The sequence below is a fragment of the Ursus americanus genome, chromosome 15, assembly GCF_024610735.1.
Source record: "Ursus americanus isolate L20-20 chromosome 15, mUrsAme1.1.p, whole genome shotgun sequence".
Classification (NCBI taxonomy): domain Eukaryota; kingdom Metazoa; phylum Chordata; class Mammalia; order Carnivora; family Ursidae; genus Ursus; species Ursus americanus.
The window spans coordinates 25,191,278-25,213,137 of NC_142141.1; the positions used below are offsets into that span (position 1 = coordinate 25,191,278).

General features: G+C 51.5%; 1 protein-coding gene across 3 annotated transcripts in view; it reads right to left on the minus strand.

Moving 5' to 3' along the window:
- The window catches only part of AFAP1L1 (actin filament associated protein 1 like 1), a 60,590-nt gene that overhangs the window by 29,138 nt on the left and 9,592 nt on the right, over window positions 1–21,860 (minus strand). For 2 of the 3 annotated variants that reach the window (XM_045815271.2, XM_045815270.2), the window contains exons 2-5: window positions 5,137–5,265; window positions 4,032–4,115; window positions 3,156–3,253; window positions 1,929–2,037 (exon numbers count right to left, since the gene is read on the minus strand). In XM_045815271.2, coding sequence (XP_045671227.1) covers window positions 1,929–2,037; window positions 3,156–3,253; window positions 4,032–4,115; window positions 5,137–5,265 — 420 coding nt within the window. Of the gene's footprint in view, window positions 1–1,928; window positions 2,038–3,155; window positions 3,254–4,031; window positions 4,116–5,136; window positions 5,266–5,483; window positions 5,503–21,860 lie in introns of those variants that run through there. The other variant, XM_045815272.2, reaches the window with a different exon arrangement.

Genomic DNA, 21,860 nt, shown 5'->3' on the forward strand with positions numbered 1-21,860 from the left:
CCTTTGTCCTCACCTTTCTCTCCTGGCTCAAGTGGGTAAAATAGAACAAAGTCACCTGCTTCCCATCCAAACAGCCGCCTGCAGCCACACAGACTGCAAGACTTTCAAGGCTAAAGAGAGCCACTGATCACCGGGGCCAAACCCACCATCTCACTTGGTTTTAACTAGTTGATTAATCCTAACAATAATATACCGCGGTAGCCCAAGGAGGCAAAAACCCAACTGTCCATCAACTGACTGAACAAAATGTGATCTATCCATTCAGTGGACTATGACGTGGCCGTGAAAAGGAGAGGAGTACTGATTCACGCAGTGACGCGGCTTAACCTTGAAAACATTATACTAAGGGAAATAAGCCAGACACCAGAGGCCACACGTTGTATGGTTCTATTTACATGAAATAGTCAGAATCGGCCAATCCACAGAGGCAGAAAGCAGATTGGTGGCTGCTGGAGACTCAGGGGCAAAGGGGAACGAGAGCAACTGCTTCATGGGGATGTGCTTTTCTCCTTGGGTGATGAAAACATCTGGGAACGAGGTGGAGCCCATGGCTGCCCAACACGGCGAGGGTACTCAATGCCCCTGATTGGACACTTTTAAAGTGGCTGAAATGGTCCATTTTATGTTATGCATATTTTGTTACAATAAAAAAAATATATGTCCATGGTGATAAGCACAATCAGTACAAAAGAGTATGAATAGGAAAATAGGATATTCCCTTCACCCAGATTTCTATTCATTTCCCACGGGGAAATACTGTTCACAGCTTCTTGCATATCCTAGAAAAATTGTTAAAATGAATGCATGAGGGTATTCTGTGTTTGAGATTTTTTTTCAACGAAGGTTTCTTGGGATTTATTTCTGATCAACACAGACAGGCCCATTTTATTTATTTTTTGGCAGGTGGAAAATATTCCACTGTGCTCCTGAATGACAGCAGAGCACCACGTCAACATTATCTTACAGAAGTTCAACTACAAATGCTGGGTCACCCAAAAACCGTAATACAGTCTCTTGTGTGTAATGGTTAAGTTCCTATATCCAAGCCAGTGGCTTATCCGATCCTCAAAGAAACAGCTCTTTGTTTTAGTGCCGGAAGGAAGCCCATGGAAAGGTGAGTGCAAGTCCAAAGACTCTCCTTTGTGGCCGATTTAAGAGAGTTTTCAAAGGTAATTTGTACCAGCGCCTTCTAAATTATTTTATTTTCTTGTGTTCACCTATCAGTAAAAATGTAACTTATAATGTACTTCCATTTATTTATGGGTCAATTATGTATGTACAGGAACAGACCGCTCACAGGCACTATGCTATTATTAGATTGTAAGTGCTAGAACTCTGAAACATTCACAGAGAAATTTTAGAAAGAAGTGTTGAGCTAAATATAAGTAAAGCTTCTAGTACTTCTTCCTACATCGTTTCGTGAATTCCCTGGGGCGCCCACACTCCACTCGGAAGACCTTTGATTTCGGCCACGTGCTTTTTTATCCTACGAGTTGACTTTACAACTTAATCTGCCCATAAGATGTGGCCGGGCTGGAGCAGACACCGGCTCCCCGGGTCCACCGAGGAGGAGCAGCCGGGGAACACCAGCCGCAGTGCTCCGAACCAGGACGCAGGGGCCGTCTGTGTACTTCCGACCCCGCACATTTATATGCATGTATCCAGCCGCTTTCTTATTTTCAGGGTAGGGAAGGGGATGGTCCAAGGCTGCACAGATGGGGGGGAGGGGGCCGGAACCAAGCCTCTGATCCCCTGGGGCTACGCCCACTGGCCTCCCCCAGGCCTTCATTGGAGCGGCCAGGGGCTCAGGCAGCTCCTCCCCAGGATGTGGCCAGCGATGGGTGGGTGCCGGGCTTGGAGCTCCAGCCCTAGCAGGCCACACGGGACCTTTATAGGAGAGGAGTCCCCCAGGGGGAACCAGAACTTACTGTGGGAGCTGATGTACTCAGGGGACTTGCCCGGTCCCAGGGGAAGGGCCTCCTCATAGTAGTCCTCTGGCGGGGGCCTTTGGGGAAGCGGTGGAGGCAGGTCTGCTGCCTGAAGGGGGACAAAGGAGGCAGATAAGACCAAGAAGGCCAGGAGAGCAGAGGGAGCGGGTAGAGATGGGAAGGAGGCTGGGGCAGAGAGAGGCAGGAGCCCCAGGAGGCCGGCCGCAGTCTCTGAATGTGAGGCTGGAACTTCCGACAGAGTGGCAGGAGGGCCGAGGCGGGGAACCCTGAGGGTTTGCTTGCTCCTCTATTTCTTGCCCGACTTATTTCGGCATCAGGGCTTCTCGGTAAGATCTAGAAGTTTTGTGGAGTGCCGCAGAGACGTAGTGAGGCTTTTGATTAGGTAAGCACATGCAGAATGATCAAAACCAGCTGTGAGTTCTGCAGTGCTCTGCAGCCACGTCTACACACCTGTGAGAGGAACAGCAGGACACGTCTGTGGAAGACACATTATCTAGTGAGGCAGCATGGCCTCATGGCTGGGAGGTTAGGCTCTGGGGCCAGGGCACCCCTGCTTCACCGGGATTAAGCTCTGTCACTTACTAGTTGTGGGCACTAACGTGTCGCTTACGTTAAGCCTCAGTTTCCTTACCTGTAAAATGGTGATAATGGGGTGCCAACCTCATTCCGTTATTGTGAGCATGTAAAGGACATAGTGAGTGGTCAACAACTGGTACCATTGGACGGTGATGGTGTTAGTGAATTACGCACTTGATGGAGAATGTTTGATGTGATTATGGGCCCCTTGCCTTAATTCCGTGGACAAAGGCTGGGAACCCTAGATATGACCCAAACCTTTATTTATAAGTGAAAAACAGGCTCAGAAAGGGGAGGTGATTTGTCTAAGATCACACGGCAGCAGGAGGCGGGCAGAGGGCAAGAGCTTTCCCCACACTCCACGTTTATCATGGCAATCAGAGGTTGGGACAGGGAAAGTCCTTTGTGCCTGAACGGACAGATCAGTTCACCACGTCATCCCTGCTCAGCATGGGCACAGGGAGCACATCATGAGTCACTGAAATGTTCTCACAGCCTGTTTCTCCCCCTAGAACAGGGTCCTGCATAGCCAGGAGGGTCCCAGGCATTAAGAGGAGAGCTTTCCTGGCCACTTCAGAGGGACAGAGGGCTGGAGGGCCAGAGGATGTGGGAACCCAGGCCATGACTCACATGTCTCAGAGATGGGCTCTTGGCTGGCTCAGGGCTGGCTCCTTTGCAGGGCTCCCCGTCATCCTCTGGCATATCCCGGAGGTCGCTCAGGTCACAGTCTACCGAGGGGCAGGCCATTGGGGCAGAGAAAGCCAGGGATGAGCATGGGAGAATGGGAAGAAGCCTGGATCTGGTCTCAGGAGGCCTCTACCAACTCCTTCGTTGGAAACCCTGGGCAAACGACTTTATTACTCTGAGACTCGGTCTTCCCCTCTGTTTACTGGTCCCAGTAATCCCTCACCTTGCCTGTCTTCCAGGGTTAGCAAGAGGGCCAAATGAGATAATATCTCGTGTGGTACTTCAGAGATTTTCAAGAAGCAGGTTATGAAGGCACCGTGTCTTCCCTCAGTCTCTCTATCCCGGAAACTTTTACCTGACCTGCAGCTTTCTCAAAGCAGAACAGTGCTGTCTTCCCTCAGGATGGAGCAGGGGTCGCACACGCCCTGCCCGCAGCCCCGCGTGGCTGCTCCCATGCCCGTGGTGCCGCTGGCAGCCCCCCTTTCTGCTGGGGGGCAGGACGGCTCAACCCAGGGTTCAGGCAGCCACCACGAGTGGGTGTGAGCAGCAGGAGAGACAGGACCTCCCTTGGCCTGCGCGCTCCTCCCTACCTTCCCTCAGATCCCAGGGATGATTTCCTGTGACCAGACAGAGTTTGACTGGACTTTCAGACCTGGCAGGTCCCAGAGAGGCCAAGGGACCTGCCCGAGGTGACTTGGCGTTGCAACGTTAGAGCCAGGCCCACGACTCATCTGAGGGCCCTTCTGGAGGCGGGGGCAGGAGGCTCACACACGCAGGGAGAGGACAGCTCCCAGCCGGGGTTGGGAGAGGGGGGCTTACCGAACTCTTCAAAGAGGGACTCCACGAAGCTGGGCCCGGAGTGGAGGTCCGCTGTGTTCACATACAGGTAGGAGACTTCCTTGGCTGTGAGGAGATGGGGAGCATGCCAGCAGTGAGGAGGGAGGGGATCTGAGGACGGCCAGGTGTCCCCCTCCCGCCGCTGGGACTCAAACCCGCTCAGGACACGGCACTGTTGACAAAGCACGTGCACATCCTTAGCGAGTTCCCTGGTTTTCAAAATCTGCTCTGATCTTTACAGCATCTCCTTCTTCAAGTGAAAGGCTGCTCGGAGTCCAGTGTAGAAAACAGAATAGAAGGCTGCTCTGGGGACGGCCAGGGGACAGGGCCAAGCATGGTTGGCAAACTGCCGCCCCTTCCACCCTCCCACAGTCCCGTGAGGACCGCTGATGACATCAGCCTGTTTTGTCACTGGAAGTGAGCCTCGGAGAGTCACCCAGTGGTGGCGCCCCCCATCACTCAGGCCCCCAGCATTGCGGGACTCAGTACAGCTTGTCGGACTTTACTGGGCTCTGGGCTGGCCTGGGGTGTCGAGAAAAGGCGGGAGTGGATGAGGAGGCCTTACTGCTGAGCACACAGTGGGGCAGACCAGCTGTGGGGGCTAGTGGGAGGGGCATGACGCAAGCCACCGGGCCGGGGTACGCCTGGCAGAGGGCTGTGTGCGAGGCGTGTGCTGCGTGTGAGTGTCGTGGGTGAGAGTACGTGGGGTGGGACAGATGGGCCGTGTGTCCCGTGTCACGTGAGCTGCGTATGTGAGAGCATGCTAGTGAGTGTGCGGCGTGTGTCACGTGAGAGGACATTTGTCACGGGTGTACTATGCCGGTGAGAACGTGCTGTGCACACGAGTGTGGTAGGCGGTGTGCGTGTGAGTGTGCGTGGCAGGTGCGTACGTGGCTTTAGTGGGTTGAGGATGGAGGGCTGCAGAGAGCACGGCCAGGGTGGAGAAGGAACAAAGCGGACGAGGACACCGGCCAGGCCGTGAAAGTGTTGCGTGCCACGCCGTGAGGCTTAGGCTGCCTCGTGCCACAGCCCCAGGGGAGTTCCTGAAGGTTGTTGAGGAGCCCGGGGCAGAGGGCGGATGGCTGACCTGGGAGGGGCTGCAGGCTCTGCAGGATGGAGGCCACAGCCATCTTCTTCTCCAGGGCCGTGTCGCTGAGGTACTCGTGGTCCAGGAGGCTGAGCAGCCCCGTGAGCTCGGGGAGCAGCTGCTCCAGGGCTGAGGAGGAAGCACAGCCAGGGCTCAGGGTCAGGATCCCGGCCCCGCCCCCACCCTCCCCAGGCCAGGGAAGTGGGGCCCGAGGGCAGGGCGGGTGCAACAGGGAGACCTCAGAAGCCCTCCCACAGCTGTCCCAGGGCTGGCCACCCGCCTCCCGAGGGAGAGCTCTGCTCAGTTAGCCATGACATTGCTCTGGGCCTCCCCGCTCCGCCTCAGACCTCATTCGGTCTTGGCCTGAGGCCTGACGCTCCCGGGTTCAGCCTGGCAACTCTGAGCACAGGTAGCCTGAGCAGAGGCTCTTAGGCCTGCCTTCGTCCCAGCATGCCCTTGGCTCTCCAGGCCCAGGGGTCCTTCCTCACTGTGGCTCGAGGCTCAGTGCAGGTCCCAGGCGGGAGGCCCTGGCCATCCAGGACACAGGCAGGAAGGGAGCCTTCCTGTCCCATCAGTTCATACACTTCAATCTCTGGAACCTTCTGTTTCCGGTGCCTTGGTGGGAGCCAAACTAAACATTAACCCTTCCCACCCCAGGCCCCTAACCATTTTCACCAGTCTTTCCCTGCTTTACCAGCGTTTTTCAAACTTGAGTGTATAGAGGAATTACCTGGGGATCTCCTCGAAATGCAGAGGCTGGCTCAGGTCGGGGCGGGACCTGAGATTCTGCATTTCCAGTGAGCTCCTGGCCGATGCAGACACCACTGGTTGAGACCACACGGAGTTGCAAAACCTTACAGCACACGGTCCTTTAAAGACTGGAGCATGCCGCAGCCATGATATCATTGCTGTGTCCCCGTCCCAAACAGTAACTTGGGACTTGGTTCGCCTTAGACCAGCTTTGTACAGTAGTACTGTCCTGCTTTGCAACTTGCCAGTATTAGTGCAGAATACTAAAAGCCAACCATGTTGAACGATTCTTGTGAGCTGTGTGCTAAGCCTTTCATATTTATCACCTCATTTAAGTTTACTACCAAGCATTTTATGGCTCAGAGTGGTTAAATAACTCCTCCAGGGTCACACAGCCAGCGGAGCCTAGACCGGCCCTGGCTCCCTCCCTCACCTCTAACCACAGCACTAGATGGCCTTGCAGTATTTTCTATAACCCTACCAAAAAATTTTGAGATCGGTCCCATGATCGCACCTACTTTTTAGAGGAAGAAACCCAGGCTCAGAGAAGAGACGTGTCTTGCTTGCAGTCACACAGAGGCCACCGAAGAGCCAGGCCTTCAGCTTATAGTCTCTGGACTCCCAGCCCCATGAGCTTCTCTCTACCCTGGGCCCTCCTAAGGAAACCACCAGACTCCGACTTACAGTTACAGGGTCTGGGTGTGTTAGACGGGCGATAACATTGTGCATAAGAGAGCCTGCCCTGGCTTCAAGTTCAGGTTCCATTCATTAATTGTGGGACCTTTGCAAGTTACTTAGCCTATGACTCAGTTTCCTCCTCTATACAGGGGGTAATAATAGCACCTGCCTTGGAGGGTCGCTGAGAAGATTAATTAGGTCACGCATGAAAGTGCCTTGCCCTGTAGAGAGTAAACGCGCACCCCAAGTCGGCTCTTGCTTCTGTCCTTGTATTTGCCATGCCGATCTGTGCTGTGTGGGTCTCTAGGAGTGTCTGCTCCGGCAGCAGGCTGTGAGGCCCGAGACGGGGTAGACTGTTCTGGGAATCGCAACTTCCTTCACATCTAGTCTGGGGGCTGCTCAGCGCCGGTGCTGCATGTGTGTTCGATGAGAGAGGGCATGAGCAGATGACCATGCCAGGACTCCCTCCAGCCCAGGACTTTTTAAAAAATAGAATCATATGTATAGATAGTGGCACTTGGTGGAAAAAATGTGGTGGCCGTCTCTCTGTGGCATTCCGTCATCACCTTAGATGTGCCGGCAATGAGCCAGAGGCTGATCCCCTCAGCTGCCACCTCATGAGCTCTCTCTGCTGCTGGGCTCTGAGATAGGGGCTGTGCACGCCTCATCTGTGAGCAGGTCCTGCGGGGAGACCTGTGTTCCAGAGTGTTCCAGAAGAGGACTGAGGCCGGGGCACAGTGTGAAAGACGGGGAGCCAGGCTCAGTCCATGGGTTTGTGTGATTCCTAGCGCTGTGGAGTCGCACGATGCCAGAGGGCGCTCCTGGCCTCACAGCCCCAGTGCAAGGGACCTGGAGGCCCTGCGGCCTCCACAGTCCCAGCCCTGGCAGTGCCACCTGAGCAAGGCTTCTGGGTCGGTAGCTTTCTCACCTTGAAGTAGGAAACCACTTACAATCATAAAGTCATCTTAGGTAAATTGTGGCTGTTGCAAAGGAAATCTTTACAAATGGAATCACAGACCTCCCCGGTGCCCTCGTCAGAAACACCTCAAGTCAGTTAACTCGGTTCGAAGATATTTACTGAGCACTAATTATGTGCCACTCGGGGGATTTGAAAATAAATAAGATATTGTTCTAGTGCGTACGCTCCCTCCCTCTCTGTCTCTGTCTCTCTCTCTCACACACACACGGACCCACGCGCAATTACTCACGAGCAAGGCCGTGGTAAACGCTACTGGGAAGGCACCGCGGGGGACCACGGGAGCTTTCTCGTGGCCTGCAGCCATGGCTCCTATTTGAAAAGTCATGACATTGCTCTGCTATCATGTGGGAATGTCAAGGCTATGGGGGGCAGTGACTGTTGATCCCTCTGAAACTTTTTGGCATTGGGATTCCTTTGCACATTAGAAACTTATCAGGGACTCCAGAGAACTTCTGTTTTATGTGGGTCGTTGTTATCAATATTGACTGCATCAACAACTAAGGCTGAGAAAATTTTAAGCCACAGAACACACAGGCACACAAGCCAGGGCCTCCAGAGCTACCGTGTCATCACACACGACACAACCTCTGGAAAACTCCACTGCAGACAGAGACAGAATGGGAGTGAAAAAAAGGCATAATGGTTCTGAGTACTACATAAAAGTAGTTTTGACCTTGGGGACTCTCAGGAAACATCCCTAACCACACCTTTCTGAGAACCGCTGTCCTTCAATGATTGCTGTCTTGGCCCTGTGTCCATTCCTCCCTCCCTCTCTCCCCACCTCCCTCCTGCCCTTTCTGTCTCTCATTTCGCTCTGAGGTCCCAAAGATTTCTTCTGGCTGTTATCAGCCCGAGTTATCATGTGTGGCAGCATTCCTGCTTCTAAAAGCTCTCCTGCTTCTAATTTGAGGTTTGTTGCAATTGTTTCTAAAGTAAGAACAATTAGGTTCCGAGCGAGTTCTTTGCTTTGAGAAATGGGAGTTTTAATACCCAAGCTTTCTTCACAACCCTTTAAATTTTTTCCCTGATCGTTCATGGGATGCCTAACATGGGACCCTGATTCTAAGTGTTCTTGTTGAATGGAGACGTGATCACAAAAGTCCAAACAGAGCAAAGGAGAAGGGGGAAACTGAGTGAACCTGGGAGAAGCAGATAGGCGGTGAGGAACTGCCCAGTGCCTGTGGTGGCGTCTGTAGCCTGGAAGGACCTGACAGGCAGCAGGTGGCCAAGGGAGAGTCCCACAGCGTTTCCCAAGTCGGCTGGCGGAGGGAGCGTGAACACGGGGGCGGTCTCAGCAAACAGGCGAGAACCCCTCCCCAGGGCAGAGCAGTGACTGTGTGCCGGGCCAGCAGGGCACACCCTCTCATTTCATGCTCATAAACTGCACAGGAGGGATGTAGTGTTGTGCTCTGTGCCCCACAAGGAAGGGAACGGAGGCTCAGAGAAGCGAGGCCACCCAGCCGCTAAGGGGTAGAGCCAGGCCTCGAGCCCAGGTCTGTCTGACTTCACAGTACACCCTGTGCTGGAATCTTCCATCAGAAAATGTAAGCTCAGAGCAGCGGAGGCCAGGCTGGGGCAGGGAGGAGGCAAATAGCCCCTCAAAACCCTTTTGCTGGGGGCTCTGGGCCATGACTTCGACAGGGTTCCTGACCCTGGTGTCCCTGCACTGGGTGGGTGGAAGACCCTTACTGGGGGGCTGAAATTCTTGCTCAGTGGGTCTCTAAGCACCGGGCCTGTTTGTGAACTTCAGAGCCCTAACTGTGAAGATCTCATAGAAGAAAAGCAAGCAGCTCAAAGCATCTACCCGACTTAACAGCAGGATCTCACTCCAGAGGCCCCTTATACCTAATGGGTATAAGAGGCCTTTCAGCCAGTGCGTGGCTCTTTGAAAGCAGTACGGAGCTCTCCTCCCAAAAGCTGGCTTCGGGGGCAATGGATGTGGCGGTGCCTTCCGTGGCAGCTTTGTCATTCATGCAGAGAACTGACCACAGGGTTTGAAACGATCGCAGAATTTAAGAGAAATCCTGTGTGTACAGTGCGTATGGCAAGTGGTCTGCCAGGCCTCCAACAGACCGCCGGGACAGCAGCCTCAAATTTTAGCAAGAATAAGACTCCCCCAGGGGGTTGTTGGAAAGGCTGATTCCGCGACCTTCTACCTGGGCCTTCTGATTCCGTAGACCCTCTACGGAGACCCAAGAGGCTGCATGTTAATAAATACTCCAGGTGATTCCAAGGTCCAACCGTTGAAAGCTACTCCGCCAGAAAACACATACTGGAAGGCACGTCCGTGAACGTAAGGAACGCGGGAAGGCCTTTCTCGTCTGCTAAGAAGTTATCATTAGACCTCACCCTTGAAATAACTGCAGGTGGGAGTAAGAGCTCGCACAGACTATAAATAGCCTGAGCATGGAAGCTTGCTGAGAAGAGCGCGGGGCTTGGGGCCCTGGGGTCAGACATCGCCCTGCGACTCTGGAACCGCACTTCCGAGCTGTAGCAAGACGGCATGCTAGAAAGCTCTGAGCCCTGGCCTTCTCATCCATCGCGTGAGAACGAGGGGAGGCCAACCCCGATGCTGGCTGAGCGAGGCGGTCCTGTCTGCGAAGCACCGGGTCTTCGGGGCTGGGGCCTGCACTCAGCCAGGGCCGCATTAGCGTGAGGTCTGCTCTCTCCTAACCCTCCCCGGAACCCAACCCAGCTGCCTCACGAGCACCCCTCAGGTAGGATTCGGCGACGGATCTGCCATAGTTGTGTAACAAGCTCCGTGAGGACAGGGACAGGGTCTCAGTCCTAGTAGCTGTCCGATCAGCATTTATTTAGTGCACATGGTGATTTTGATGACCTGGGCCAACCTTCTCATGCAGAGATGTGAGAAGCGGAGGTCCAAGAGCTTATCTGACTTAGCTATGGTCAGCCAATTGAAAATCAAAGGCCCTTGTGTTAAATTCACGCAGAGCTTGCTAGTTAGCGGAGTCATCAAAGAGTGGCCAAGAGCTCGGGCTGTGCACCATCTGGCCCCTCCTAGCTTGGCCGTCTTCCAGCTGGGGCCCCGGGGAAATTTCTGAACTCGTCCAAGCTCCCCGATCTTTATCTGCAGGCCGTGGGGGTAATCACACTAACTGCTTCACACGGTCAGTGTAAAGATGAAAGGAAGCCACGCACAGGGGGCTCCGGGCACTGGACAGGTGCCTCACCATTCATGTGTGACCTCCAGAGAGTTTCGGCTGCAGGGGCACAAGGGAGGGGAGGGAGAGGGTGTCTGGGACAAGAGGACACGGGGACTCTGCAAGCCTCACCACACGGACAGTTCATAGCTCTGGGCCTGACACTGAGCTCAGGGTGGCTATGGCAGTAGGAGGTGGTATAACCCCTTCCCGCAGGGGGCTCATACCCCAAGGACCCCCCACCCCATACTAGATGAGAGGATATCTTTCAGCTGGAGGGGAATCCTGTCCCTGCTGCCCGCAGTCAGGAAGGATCTCCTTCGCCAATTCCTAACCCGCCCCCCGCCCCTCATCTTCACTCCTGGTCCAGGTCCTGTCTGCTTTCTGAGGACAGACTGGGGCATCGGGACAGCATTATCCTGTATGTCTACAGTTTATTTAGAACCACGAATACATTTCATTGATCTTGTTTGGTTTAGCTGAGCCTTAGGGAGGTACAGTGAATTCCAGGGAGGAAAAAAAAACACAGGAAGAAATGGTTTAATCACTGTTTATAAAACTTCAATCTTTCACTAAGTGGGACAGACAGGCTCGGAAACCCAAGATGGTTGATAATTGTTCTTTGGGATGCAAAAAAGTTTGCCAAATAAAGTTAGAAAACTATTTTAAAATATATTTAAGATTAGACCACTAAGTGCTGATTTGGTACTGGTGAATACCCAACTAAGACTAAGATCAGTTTTCCCTCTCCTCCTCCACCCTCCCCACTTACTTTAAATCAAAATGAGATGGCAAGGAGCAGAAAATAAGCCACTGGCAAAAAGCCCTGTTACTTGCTCCCAGGATGGCAAACCCCCACGCAGCATGAATGAAGCTTTCAAGCCAAAGGCCTTTATCATAGTTGGCAGGGGTTCTAACGCGAAGGCTGGATTTATCTAGAGATCTCACAGGTAAAGAGTCTAATTTCCATAACAAAAGAGAAGTGAATAATTAACCTTCTGCAAACCACAGGAATAATAAACCCTGTTTTGTCACCTACCTAGCCAGCCTCGTAGACGCCCTGACTTGCGGTCTCATTCCTGGGCAACCTTCAGACTCTGGAATTTACAAAAATGCTTGGAAACAGCTTGCAAGTTACAACGTCATTAAATGTAAAGCAGTGGGAAGAAATATAATTTCTCTTTCCCCCATCTTCCTTAATTGACAAGACTCTTTAGGACAAAGTTAACTCATCCTTCTTTGTTTTCAAAGTCAGAGAACATGCAACAAGCATGACTCAAAAATGGAAAATAGAAAAGTTGTCAGTATGTGGTGTTTACAAAGGGCTTACATGTTTTGTTTACTCAAATTTTCTTTCTCATTTTCCAAACAGTAAAATAACCCAATTTCCAGCCCATAAAGGCTCCTGAGCTGGAGAAAGTACCAGTGCGTTACTTTAAAAATTTTTGATCATGATTTGAGAGATCACTTTCTGTATCCTGTGCTTTAACAAGCTCTCACAGTAATGACGTATGACCCCATTGTAGGGCGGAGAGGCAAGGCACCCTGGAAAGGAAAGCAGTTCACTTAGCAGGTGTGACTTCAATGTTTGGGTGGGGGGAAGGGAAGGAAGAGGAACCCTTTCCTGTGGCCTTCCAACTCTGCAGGCCCTTCCAGAGAGACTTCCCTCCTGGCTGCCTTCATGCTCCTTTCCTCGGCCTCTTAACCCAGGGCCTTTGCATATGCTGTTCCTTCCGCTTGTCAGAACTCCCTTCTCCTGCCAAACAGTGATGCCCTCTTCAGCTCTCTACTCACTCATGATAGCCTTAGGGAAGTTTCCCGTGTCTTCTCCATCACATCTGTCCCCCTATTTTACACTATGATAGCATCACTCTCTCTGGGGTATGTGCCGTGGTGAAATGTTACATTTAACTATGCATTTCTTCAATTAACATCAACTTCCCCCACTTAAGCCTCAACTCCTTGAGGGCAGGAATAGCACCAGCTTTTGCTAGTCCTTGACACAGAGTACACGCTTAAGTTATTTGTGGAATAAATGAATGAATTCTTGAAGCAAACTTTAGAGTTGATAGTCTAGCAGTGAATGTGGTTTAAAAGCCATGTCTATAATAGTGGATCAGCATCGTAAAAAGATGCTTAAAAAAGGAAAGAAAGAAAGAAAAAAACACCAGGTACCAATAGTCCTGGGGAACAGAAGGAAGCAGAAGCCCAATTTCCTACTTGGCTAAGCTCCCCAAACCCTATCTGGTTGAGCTTGTATCCCTTGTGTGAATACGGCTGCCAACAGATTCAGTGATGCACGCCTTGTAGTCGGCGGATTTTAATCCTAACATAGAAATTGGGAAATAATACTGAGCAACATATATTAGGCACCCCAAACTCCTTGAGTTCAAGTCCTGTGTCCTCCACAATCCCCTCCCCCATTGCCCAGCCGTGCACCTTCGGGACACTTACATTACACCCCGTGCCTCATGTATGTCATCGGTGACCTATGAGCCTATGTACCCATCAGTGGGAATGAGCCCTAGTGCATGAAAATGTGCCTAGTACAGTGCCGGGCACATAGTAGGTTCTCAATAAATGTTGGCTGTGTACATTACTTTCATTGTTATTCTGTGTCACCCTCTGCTTGAAAAGATTTACATGTATTACTTACACAATTTAATTCTTCTTCTTCTTTTTTAAAAATGATTTTATTCACGTATTTGACAGAAAGAGAAGCACCAGTAGGCAGAGTGGCGGGCAAAGCGAGAAGCAGGCTCTCCGCTGAGCCGGGAGCCCGACATGGAGCTTGATCCCAGGACCCTGGGATCATGACCTGAGCTGAAGGCAGATGCTTAACCAACTGAGCCACCCAGCTGTCCCTACACAATTTAATTCTTATGACAAGGTGGGCCAGCCCCAATTCACAGAACTGCAGATTGCAGGACAGCAAGAACAGGGAGGAGCTTTTCAGTGATGTTCACCCCAGTGGTCCCTCACGGCACTGCTTCTGGCTTGCCGGCTCTGGGTTAACTCTGTCCAGAGGCCCCCACCTACCTACAGGCGAGGCCTGCAGAACTGCCCCCTCACTTTGCAGGTGCAGACATCTCTCCTTCCCCTGTGCACAGTCTCTTCCACGTTGCTGCAAATCTACCTATGGGGGGCCTCGGGGACATCTCACTTCCTCCGAATTCAGAAGCACTTCACTCGGAGCCCAAGTGAAGGCCAAACGGGGCACAATGGCGGAGGGAACCGTGCTGGTGGGACTAGCATTGTTGGTCACTAAAACAAACACTTCCTGTTGTCCCAGAGTGTTTGGGGAAGACCATGGTTCATGTGGGCTGGAAAAGAATGAAAAAGGAGCAGCAGAGAACCCCAGCTGCAAAGCCAATGCCTTGGTGCTGACTGCTTTCCAGGAGTTAAATATAGCCCCTGGGTGAGGGAGGGCCGGGGGAGGTCACCTTGGAAGGCTTTTGTGTGTGTGTTCTTAGCCCATGCCGGAAACTCAAGATCCTTTATGCTGAAGAGAATAGGGCTGGTTTGACTCCACAGGCCAGAAGCGCAGAATCCTAAGGGAGGGAGGTGGGAAGGAAGAGGGGGTGGACTTGGGGGTTTGGTCTGAGAGGACTGGTTTGGGGCCAGGCCTCCCATCTGCTAGTGCAGAATTTGGGGTAAGGCGCTCAACCCCTCTGAGCGTCACCTTCCGCTTCTGTAAGGAGGGGCCCAGGAGGCCCATGTGTCAGTTCATGTGAGGAAGGAAAGGGTCTGTAAACCGTGGGGATCATTATTAGGGATGTTAGGGTAGCACACTTCTCTGATCTACTGTTAGTTCAGGAAGACAGGGAGGCTGGAGGTCAGGGAGGTCACAGGTCAGTTGGGAAGCAGGTCATGGGGGCCTTTAATGGGTCTCTCTTGGTAGGAGCCAGCCAAGGGTGACAGGCTCAGGGAAGCCCTGCATCTTAAATGGCCTTTCTAGCAGCAGTTCTGCCCAGGCCCCGCCATCCACCAGCAGAGCCCTCGTTCTGCGCACCTGGTGTCCCAGCCCTGGGCCACCAGGGAAGCCATTTCCAGACAGGAGGGGGTGGGGCAAGCCACTGACTTCCGAGGAAATAGCTTTTGGCTGTGGGACTGGGCTCTCCCAGAATTGTTCCTTTGTCTGCAGATTCCTCCCTGTTTAGCTCACAAAGGAAATGGTTCCAGGAGGAAGTGGAAAACTGTGACCCACACACGCTCACCACCCCCCCCCCCCCGCCCCCTGCACAAGATGGCAGCTGCTTCCGTCTGAGGCAGTCTGCACCATCTCCTTCATCAGACGCACAGGAGGCAGAAGCAGTCCTGGGAGGGGCCTGGGATACCTGATGATAAAAGCAGGTAGTATTTTTAAGCTCTTAAGTGATGTTTCAGATGTTGTTCCAAGCACTTTGTCTAGATGACCTCACTTAATTCTCATAATGACTCTGTGAGGTAAATACTGTTTTCACACATGAACCAAATGCGGCTCAGAGATGCCCAGTCGTTTGTCTAAAGGCACACAGCCAGCAGAACCCAGATTCAAACCTAGACCTAACTCTACAGCCTAAGCTTCCAGTTGCTGCATTGTAATAGCTTCTGGCCTTCTTCTTCTAATGGGGGTGCTCTACCCCCAAAGCTTGCTGGAACCAGCAGTGAGTGCCTCAGGACTTTTCCCACTGGTGTCCATTCACAGGATGGGTGCCTGGCCTGAGGCCTAGATGGGACGGGGCTTTCTGCTTCTGAGAAGTTTGAGTTTGAGGACCCATCCCACCAATAGCCTGGGCAGACACTGAGGACATCTGGGTAGGGGTGTGCAGATAATGCAGTTAATAATAAATATATCCAAGAACGACATGAACATTATTGAATGCTTCCCACAAGCTGTGCACTGTGCCTGATGCTTTTATTTCTTTTTATAAATAGAACTTCAGGGGGTGCCTGGGTGGCTCAGTCGGGCATCCGACTCTTGGTTTCTGCTCAGGTCATGATCTTATGGGTTGTGGGATCAAGCCCCGAATCGAGCCCGCCATCGGGCTCTGGGCTTCATGCTGGGGAGGGAGTCCGCTTGAAGATTCTCTCCCTCGGTCCCTTCCCCAACTCATGCACATTCCCCTGACCCTCTAAAATAAATAAATAAATAAAATCTTTAAAAAAAATAAATAGAACTTCAGGTGGATAAGAATTGAGTTAATCCTGACCCTTGCTTCATGAAACACTGTCTTCACTGATTCAAGCATGCTCCACTTCTATTTACTTATTTATTTATAGAATTCTTTATTTTTGCTAATGTAGTAGGGGCCCACAAATCTACCATTCAAGGCAAAAGCCGGGGTCCAGACAATATCCTACATCTAACTACGATCCCATGCTCGTTGCCTCTGCTACCTAGTCTAATGGCCATCCTGACGGCGGTGTTTGTCACATCCTTGCTTTCCCTTATATGTAGTGTCATTGCAACTAGATATAGCCACAAAAACTTAAAAAAAAATCTGTAGTTGTTTCTAACTTTATTAAAAGGGTATGCCATAGGTAATCCTTTGTGACTTTTTCTTTACTATTATCCTGCTAAGATATGCCCACACTGTTGTCTGTCACTGTGTTCATTCATTGTGCTGTATGATATTCCATTACTGGAATGTTCTCTGCGGCCACATGCTGTGCCTATTACTTCATTTAATCTTTGCGGGAGCCCTATAGGAGCTCTTCTTATCCCGGTTCTACTGACAAGAAACTGAGGCCTTCAGAGGCTAATGAACTTTCTGGAGGTCCCAAGTGCCAGGTTTGACTCGTTCTGGCCTCCCACTGTCCACTGTATTTCAGTGTAGAGGAAAGAACACAGGATCTAGAACCAAAAGCTCGGGGCACAAGCCCCAGCTCCACACTTACTGGCTGTGTGACCCTGGACTAGGTGCTGCATGTCTCTGAGCCTCGATTTCCTTGCCATTAGAGTGGAGCAATGACAGGTTCCCTACTTACTTCTCATGCCTGTTGTGAGATTCAAATCCGACCGTGTCTGTGAAAAGTGAGAGCACTGAAGTGTTGTCAATCAGTAAATTGTGATTATTAGTATATATGCCATGTGTTCCCCCCCTCTCCCCAAACAAGCAACACAACCTCTGTAGGATTCAAGAGATGAGACTGAAGAACCGCATCCCCACTCTGAAGGTGAAGGATTAAGTGACAGCCCACAGAAACCTCAGTGTGAGAAAAGAACCAGAAAATCATCAGTCGACGCCTCAGGCTGCATTACTAGGAACATACTATGTATTTATCCTTGTTACATCCAATGGCATTTTTTTTTAAAGTTACTTTTTACTATTTCTTACCTATTTTCACTATCTGAGACTCCCCCCCACCCCCCACCCCGGTGCTCTTTGTTCATGGTATTTCCTCTGCATGGCGTGTTCTCTAACTGCTGCCAAATACTGACTGTCTGACCTTGGGCAAGTTACTTAACTTCACTGTGTGTCCTCATCTGCAAAATGGGGATAATGGTCATACCCACCCCGTACAAAGGGATGCAAGCATCACCTGTGGCTTAGCCTAGCCATTCTACGTGGGGGTTGTTGTGCGGACCCAGGGGAGTACTGTTCGGTCTTAGAGCAATTCCTGATGTGTACCAAGTTGACTCATTGTTATTTAAAATCTCTCATACTCCCCAGATAGTGCCCACTCATCTTTCAAGGGTTGGTTGAGGTGCCACTTCCTCCAGGAGGGCTGTCCTGCTTTCCTAGACAGGCGAGGTCATCCTGTTATACCCTCCGGAGCAGATCACTTGTTCAATATCCTTCTTCGTTAGACTGTGAACCATGAGGGTAGAGCTGGTGCCTGATTCAGCATGTGCCGCTGTTGCCCAGGGCTCAGCACAGTAATGGGTACACGGCAGGTGCACTGGGGACACATTAACTGACAACCCAGAATTCAGAGAAGGACCACAGACTAGGGAGAAGACTAGGTAAGTCTCATCTAGGACCACTGCCTCCAAGAGCAGAAGGGTTCATGGGGGAGGGGGGGAGTAAATCTGTCCCCTGGGGTCCTGGGGGCACTGGAGGGTAGACCTGGACCAGTGGGTGGTAGCTCAAGACGCACTAACTACAGAAATCTGAACTAAGAAGAGAGGCAGATGTCCCTTCCAAGAGGGGCCGAGCCCCACTGGGACAGCCCTTTGGCAGGGAGGTGGGGAGAGGGTCAGTACAGTGGGGAGGTGAGACACCGGGCCAAGTGGGGTGAGAAACACCCAGAGTCAAACCTGGGATTTGCCTTCCTGAGCCTAGAGACCCCACAGAGATGACGTCACCTGAGTTGTGTCATCTGTGACCCCGAGACCATGAGAGTGCTCCGCTCAGAGGTCGTGGTGAGCAGGAAGGGAGGTAGCAGATGGAGGCCTGAAATTGTGCCAACACCTGAGTCCTTCTGTGAAGGCTGGTTGGTGGTGTCAGCCATCACAGGGGACACAAGCATCACCTGGGGCTTAGCCTAGCCGGTCCAGGTGGGGGGCTAAGGTCACGCCCACAATGCCCTCCCTGACTACGACCAGGCGGGAAGCCCCTCCTCCCTCTGTCCCTCCCTTCCCTCCCCTGCCTGCAGAAACCTCCCACTGCCAACTCTGGATTGGATGCCGACCAGGTGCCTGGGGCTCCAGTCCATGAGGAGCCCAGCCATCCTGGGGCAGGCTCTGCCAGACCCTGGGGCTGCTTCCTGCCTCCAGGGCTGGGGTGAGGCTCCAAGAAAGTGATGGCGGAAGGTCCTGGGGATGGGGGTCTTGAACTGCGGAGAGCTCCAGAAGAAGCCCTCTGCTTCCACGTTAGACCAGCAATTCTACACAATTAACTCTATTTGAAAATGGATAGACTCTGAAGCTTTATGTTTCCCTGTTCTTAACTAAACACGGAGGTGAGTTAATGTTATCCAGTCTGCTGCTCGTGTCCACTTCTGAACTGCTCACCTCCTTCCAGTCTCTCCCTTCCCGCTGTCACACGAGCTCACTGCTGCCTCTTACAATTTCCCCCAATGGCAACACTTAAAGACCCCGCTCCTGCTCACACCCGGCCAGCTGATAGCTCCCCAGGGCCCCGTCACCAGTTTCCTCTGTGACACGGATGATGAGAGACCTTCACACTGCTCCCTACGGCTTATCCCCAGTTCCCCTGTCACTCCATCCCTTCCCAGGATGGGTGGGCCAGAAGCCAGAAGCCAGAAGCCAGAAGCCAGATGCAAAGCGGCACACAGGGAACTTGGATTCCATTCTAATTCATTAAAAGGCGATCATTTACGAACCCGTATTTTAAGTATTAGGCATTATTTTTTTTAACTGAATGCTTCCTATGTGCTGAGTGCTTTCCTTGCATGAAACCAATGATCCCTGTAGGGAGACAGGAGATTGTGATCTCCGTTTTTAGTTGCGAAACTGAGCGCCAGGGGATTAAGCAGATGAGGAAAGCTAGAATTCAAACCCTGGGCAACCCGACACCGCAGCCAGTGCCCGGAGCTCCCGCATTATGCTGCCTCTATTATTAGTTACAAATCCCAGCAACCCAGCCTCTCAGGGACTGGGACACGCCCAGCCGGGGACCTGGAGGATAAAGCCCATCCTATCCAAGGACGACCTCTACCTGCTTCTCTGGGCTGTAGACACGCCCACCCCGTTGCAGCCCGAGCACACTTCTAGGTCTTTCTTCGTTTCAGTCTGGTGTTTTCTTTACCTAGATGCTGCCTCCCCAGTGTTTCTGAGGTTTCTGGCTAGAAAATGTCCCTTGAGCCCTCTGGTCCTTTTAATGTATTCTCTGATGGACACGGAGCAGATATGACCTCATGTCATGGGCATGGGTGCCTTGCTAGGACACTCGGGTGCGGGGACCCTGAGTTTCCCCTCCATCACCCATCAGAGCTGCACCTGGTTGCCGGCTGGCCTTGAGGAAACGCGATCGGTCTTGCTGGCTTCCCAGCACACTTCTAGATCAGTTTTCTTCTGGGTTCAAGTGGAGCTAAAAAAAAATTCCCCTTGGTTTCAAATCAGCTGCATCTGCTCTCAGCAAACCCTTCAACAAGAATGGGCAGGAAGAATAAATATTTATTCTACAAATGAGTAAATCTGATTCCATCTTCAAAAGAAAGCTGCAGTATAAATTATCATAATTTCTTCATTCTAAGATGGCCTTGATTTAAAGATGTTTTATCTGCCTCATAACAGCTTTTTGGGGGGGAAAAAACAGAAAAATGAACTAATTGATATGTCAGCTGTGAGACCTGTTCTTTTTTTTTTTTTTAAAGATTTTATTTATTTATTCGACATAGATAGAGACAGCCAGCGAGAGAGGGAACACAAGCAGGGGGAGTGGGAGAGGAAGAAGCAGGCTCATAGCAGAGGAGCCTGATGTGGGGCTGGATCCCATAACGCCGGGATCACGCCCTGAGCCGAAGGCAGACGCTTAACCGCTGTGCCACCTAGGCGCCCTAGACATGTTCTATTTTTTTAAAATGTGTCTAGGTGTCAATAATTTTTTAAAAAATATGGTCTAATTCAATTTTCATTTTATTTTATTTTTGTTTTGGCTCTGGTACTCTCAGAAACAAAAGCTCCCAAGACTTGCTTAACTACTGCGAAGCATGGCAGGTATCAGCAAGGTGTCCTGGTCACCTTGCAGCCCTGTGTAGCCCTGTGGGCTGCTGGGACAGCGAGGGCACGTCATGGCCACCCACACTCTAAGGGCAGCTCTGAGGCCCGCAAAGCCAACGGACTGGTTTTCTCCCCAGCAGAGATTATGTCTAAACTCTGCAGATACCTCGCGACCATGTTAGTAGTTCCATGAAAAGCCGACTGGGAGTCCATCATATGACCTTCGGCAGAATGCTGCCCCTTGAACCTCAGTTTCTCCAGTTGTAAAACAAGAGTCATAGGATTAGGTAGGCAATTGTCAAGCGCTCTTCTAATAGAAGTTATGGGAACTGTGTAGCTTCCTTAGGGGCTGCCTCGGGCGTAGGAGGGATGGAATGGACTGTACCTTGTTCGCATTCCCACTTCACTCTGAGCAGCTCTGTTGCTTAAGATTTTGTTTGCAAAAGGATTCTGGGACTAAAAGTAGTTTGGAAAACATGAGTAAATGGCGTTCTGGGGTCCTTCCAACACTACTCTTGAATACATACTCCTGTATTGTCTAAAAGATAGAGCTTCCTTTCTTAGGCTGGACACCCTCAGAATCTTTCTTACCACAGTGCTCTAGGTAGATACTCCCAAACTCTATAATCTAATCCAAGGGTTGGCAAACTTCTTCTATAAAGGACCAAATAGTACATATTTTAGGCCTTGCAGACTACCTATGGTCTCTGTTACAACTACTCAACTCTGCTCTTGTAGTGAGAAAGCCATAGATAACACATAAGGAATGGGTGTGTCTGTGTCCCAATAAAACTTTATTTACAAAAGCTGGTGGTGGGCTGGATTTGATCCGCAGGCTGAGGTGTGCAGATCCCTGCCTTATAATACTTCGACCAGAGAGGTAAAGAAACTGAAGCCTAAGGAGGGGTTCTAGGAGCTGGGTTTGGTTGGGATCCCTGTCTCCCGGACAGTGGATACGCTTCCACGGCTCCACACAGCTCACTTAGCCGTGACTCTTAGCCTGATCTGAACTGCAGGCATCTGGGACTACACCTCTGAGGGAATGGTGCCTGGAAAAGACATGTGCCCCACTTCTCTCTCTCAAGAGATCAGTTTTCCCCGAGGTTCTTAGAGGGCTATAAAAAGCCCCTGAGCTTGCCTCCTGCAGGACATGCTGCCGATAAATTCCCCCAGCGCTGGAATGACCGCAATGTGGTGCCACATTCTGCCCCTGCCGCAGCCTGACAGCTGTGCCAGGGAGAAGAATTACGTCCGGCTGGCTCTGGACCTCCACCCTCACTTGAGGCGAGGCTGGGATTCCCCAAATGGAATTTTAGATGGAGGACAAGCCCTGCCTGGGGCCTCTTTCTTAGTTCCAGGAGGATGAGAGCTTCTTGAATTCTAAACACCAGAACTCTGAGGGCCACAGTGGGAGGAGTGGAAAGGGAAAGAGATAAAATCTCATGCCAGCTGCCTGGCCATATCACTCACTGACGGAGGGTGTTCCCTTTCCCTCCCCAGCTTCCCCGCAGCTTCTCTGCCCCCACCTTGAAATCTGGACCTAGTA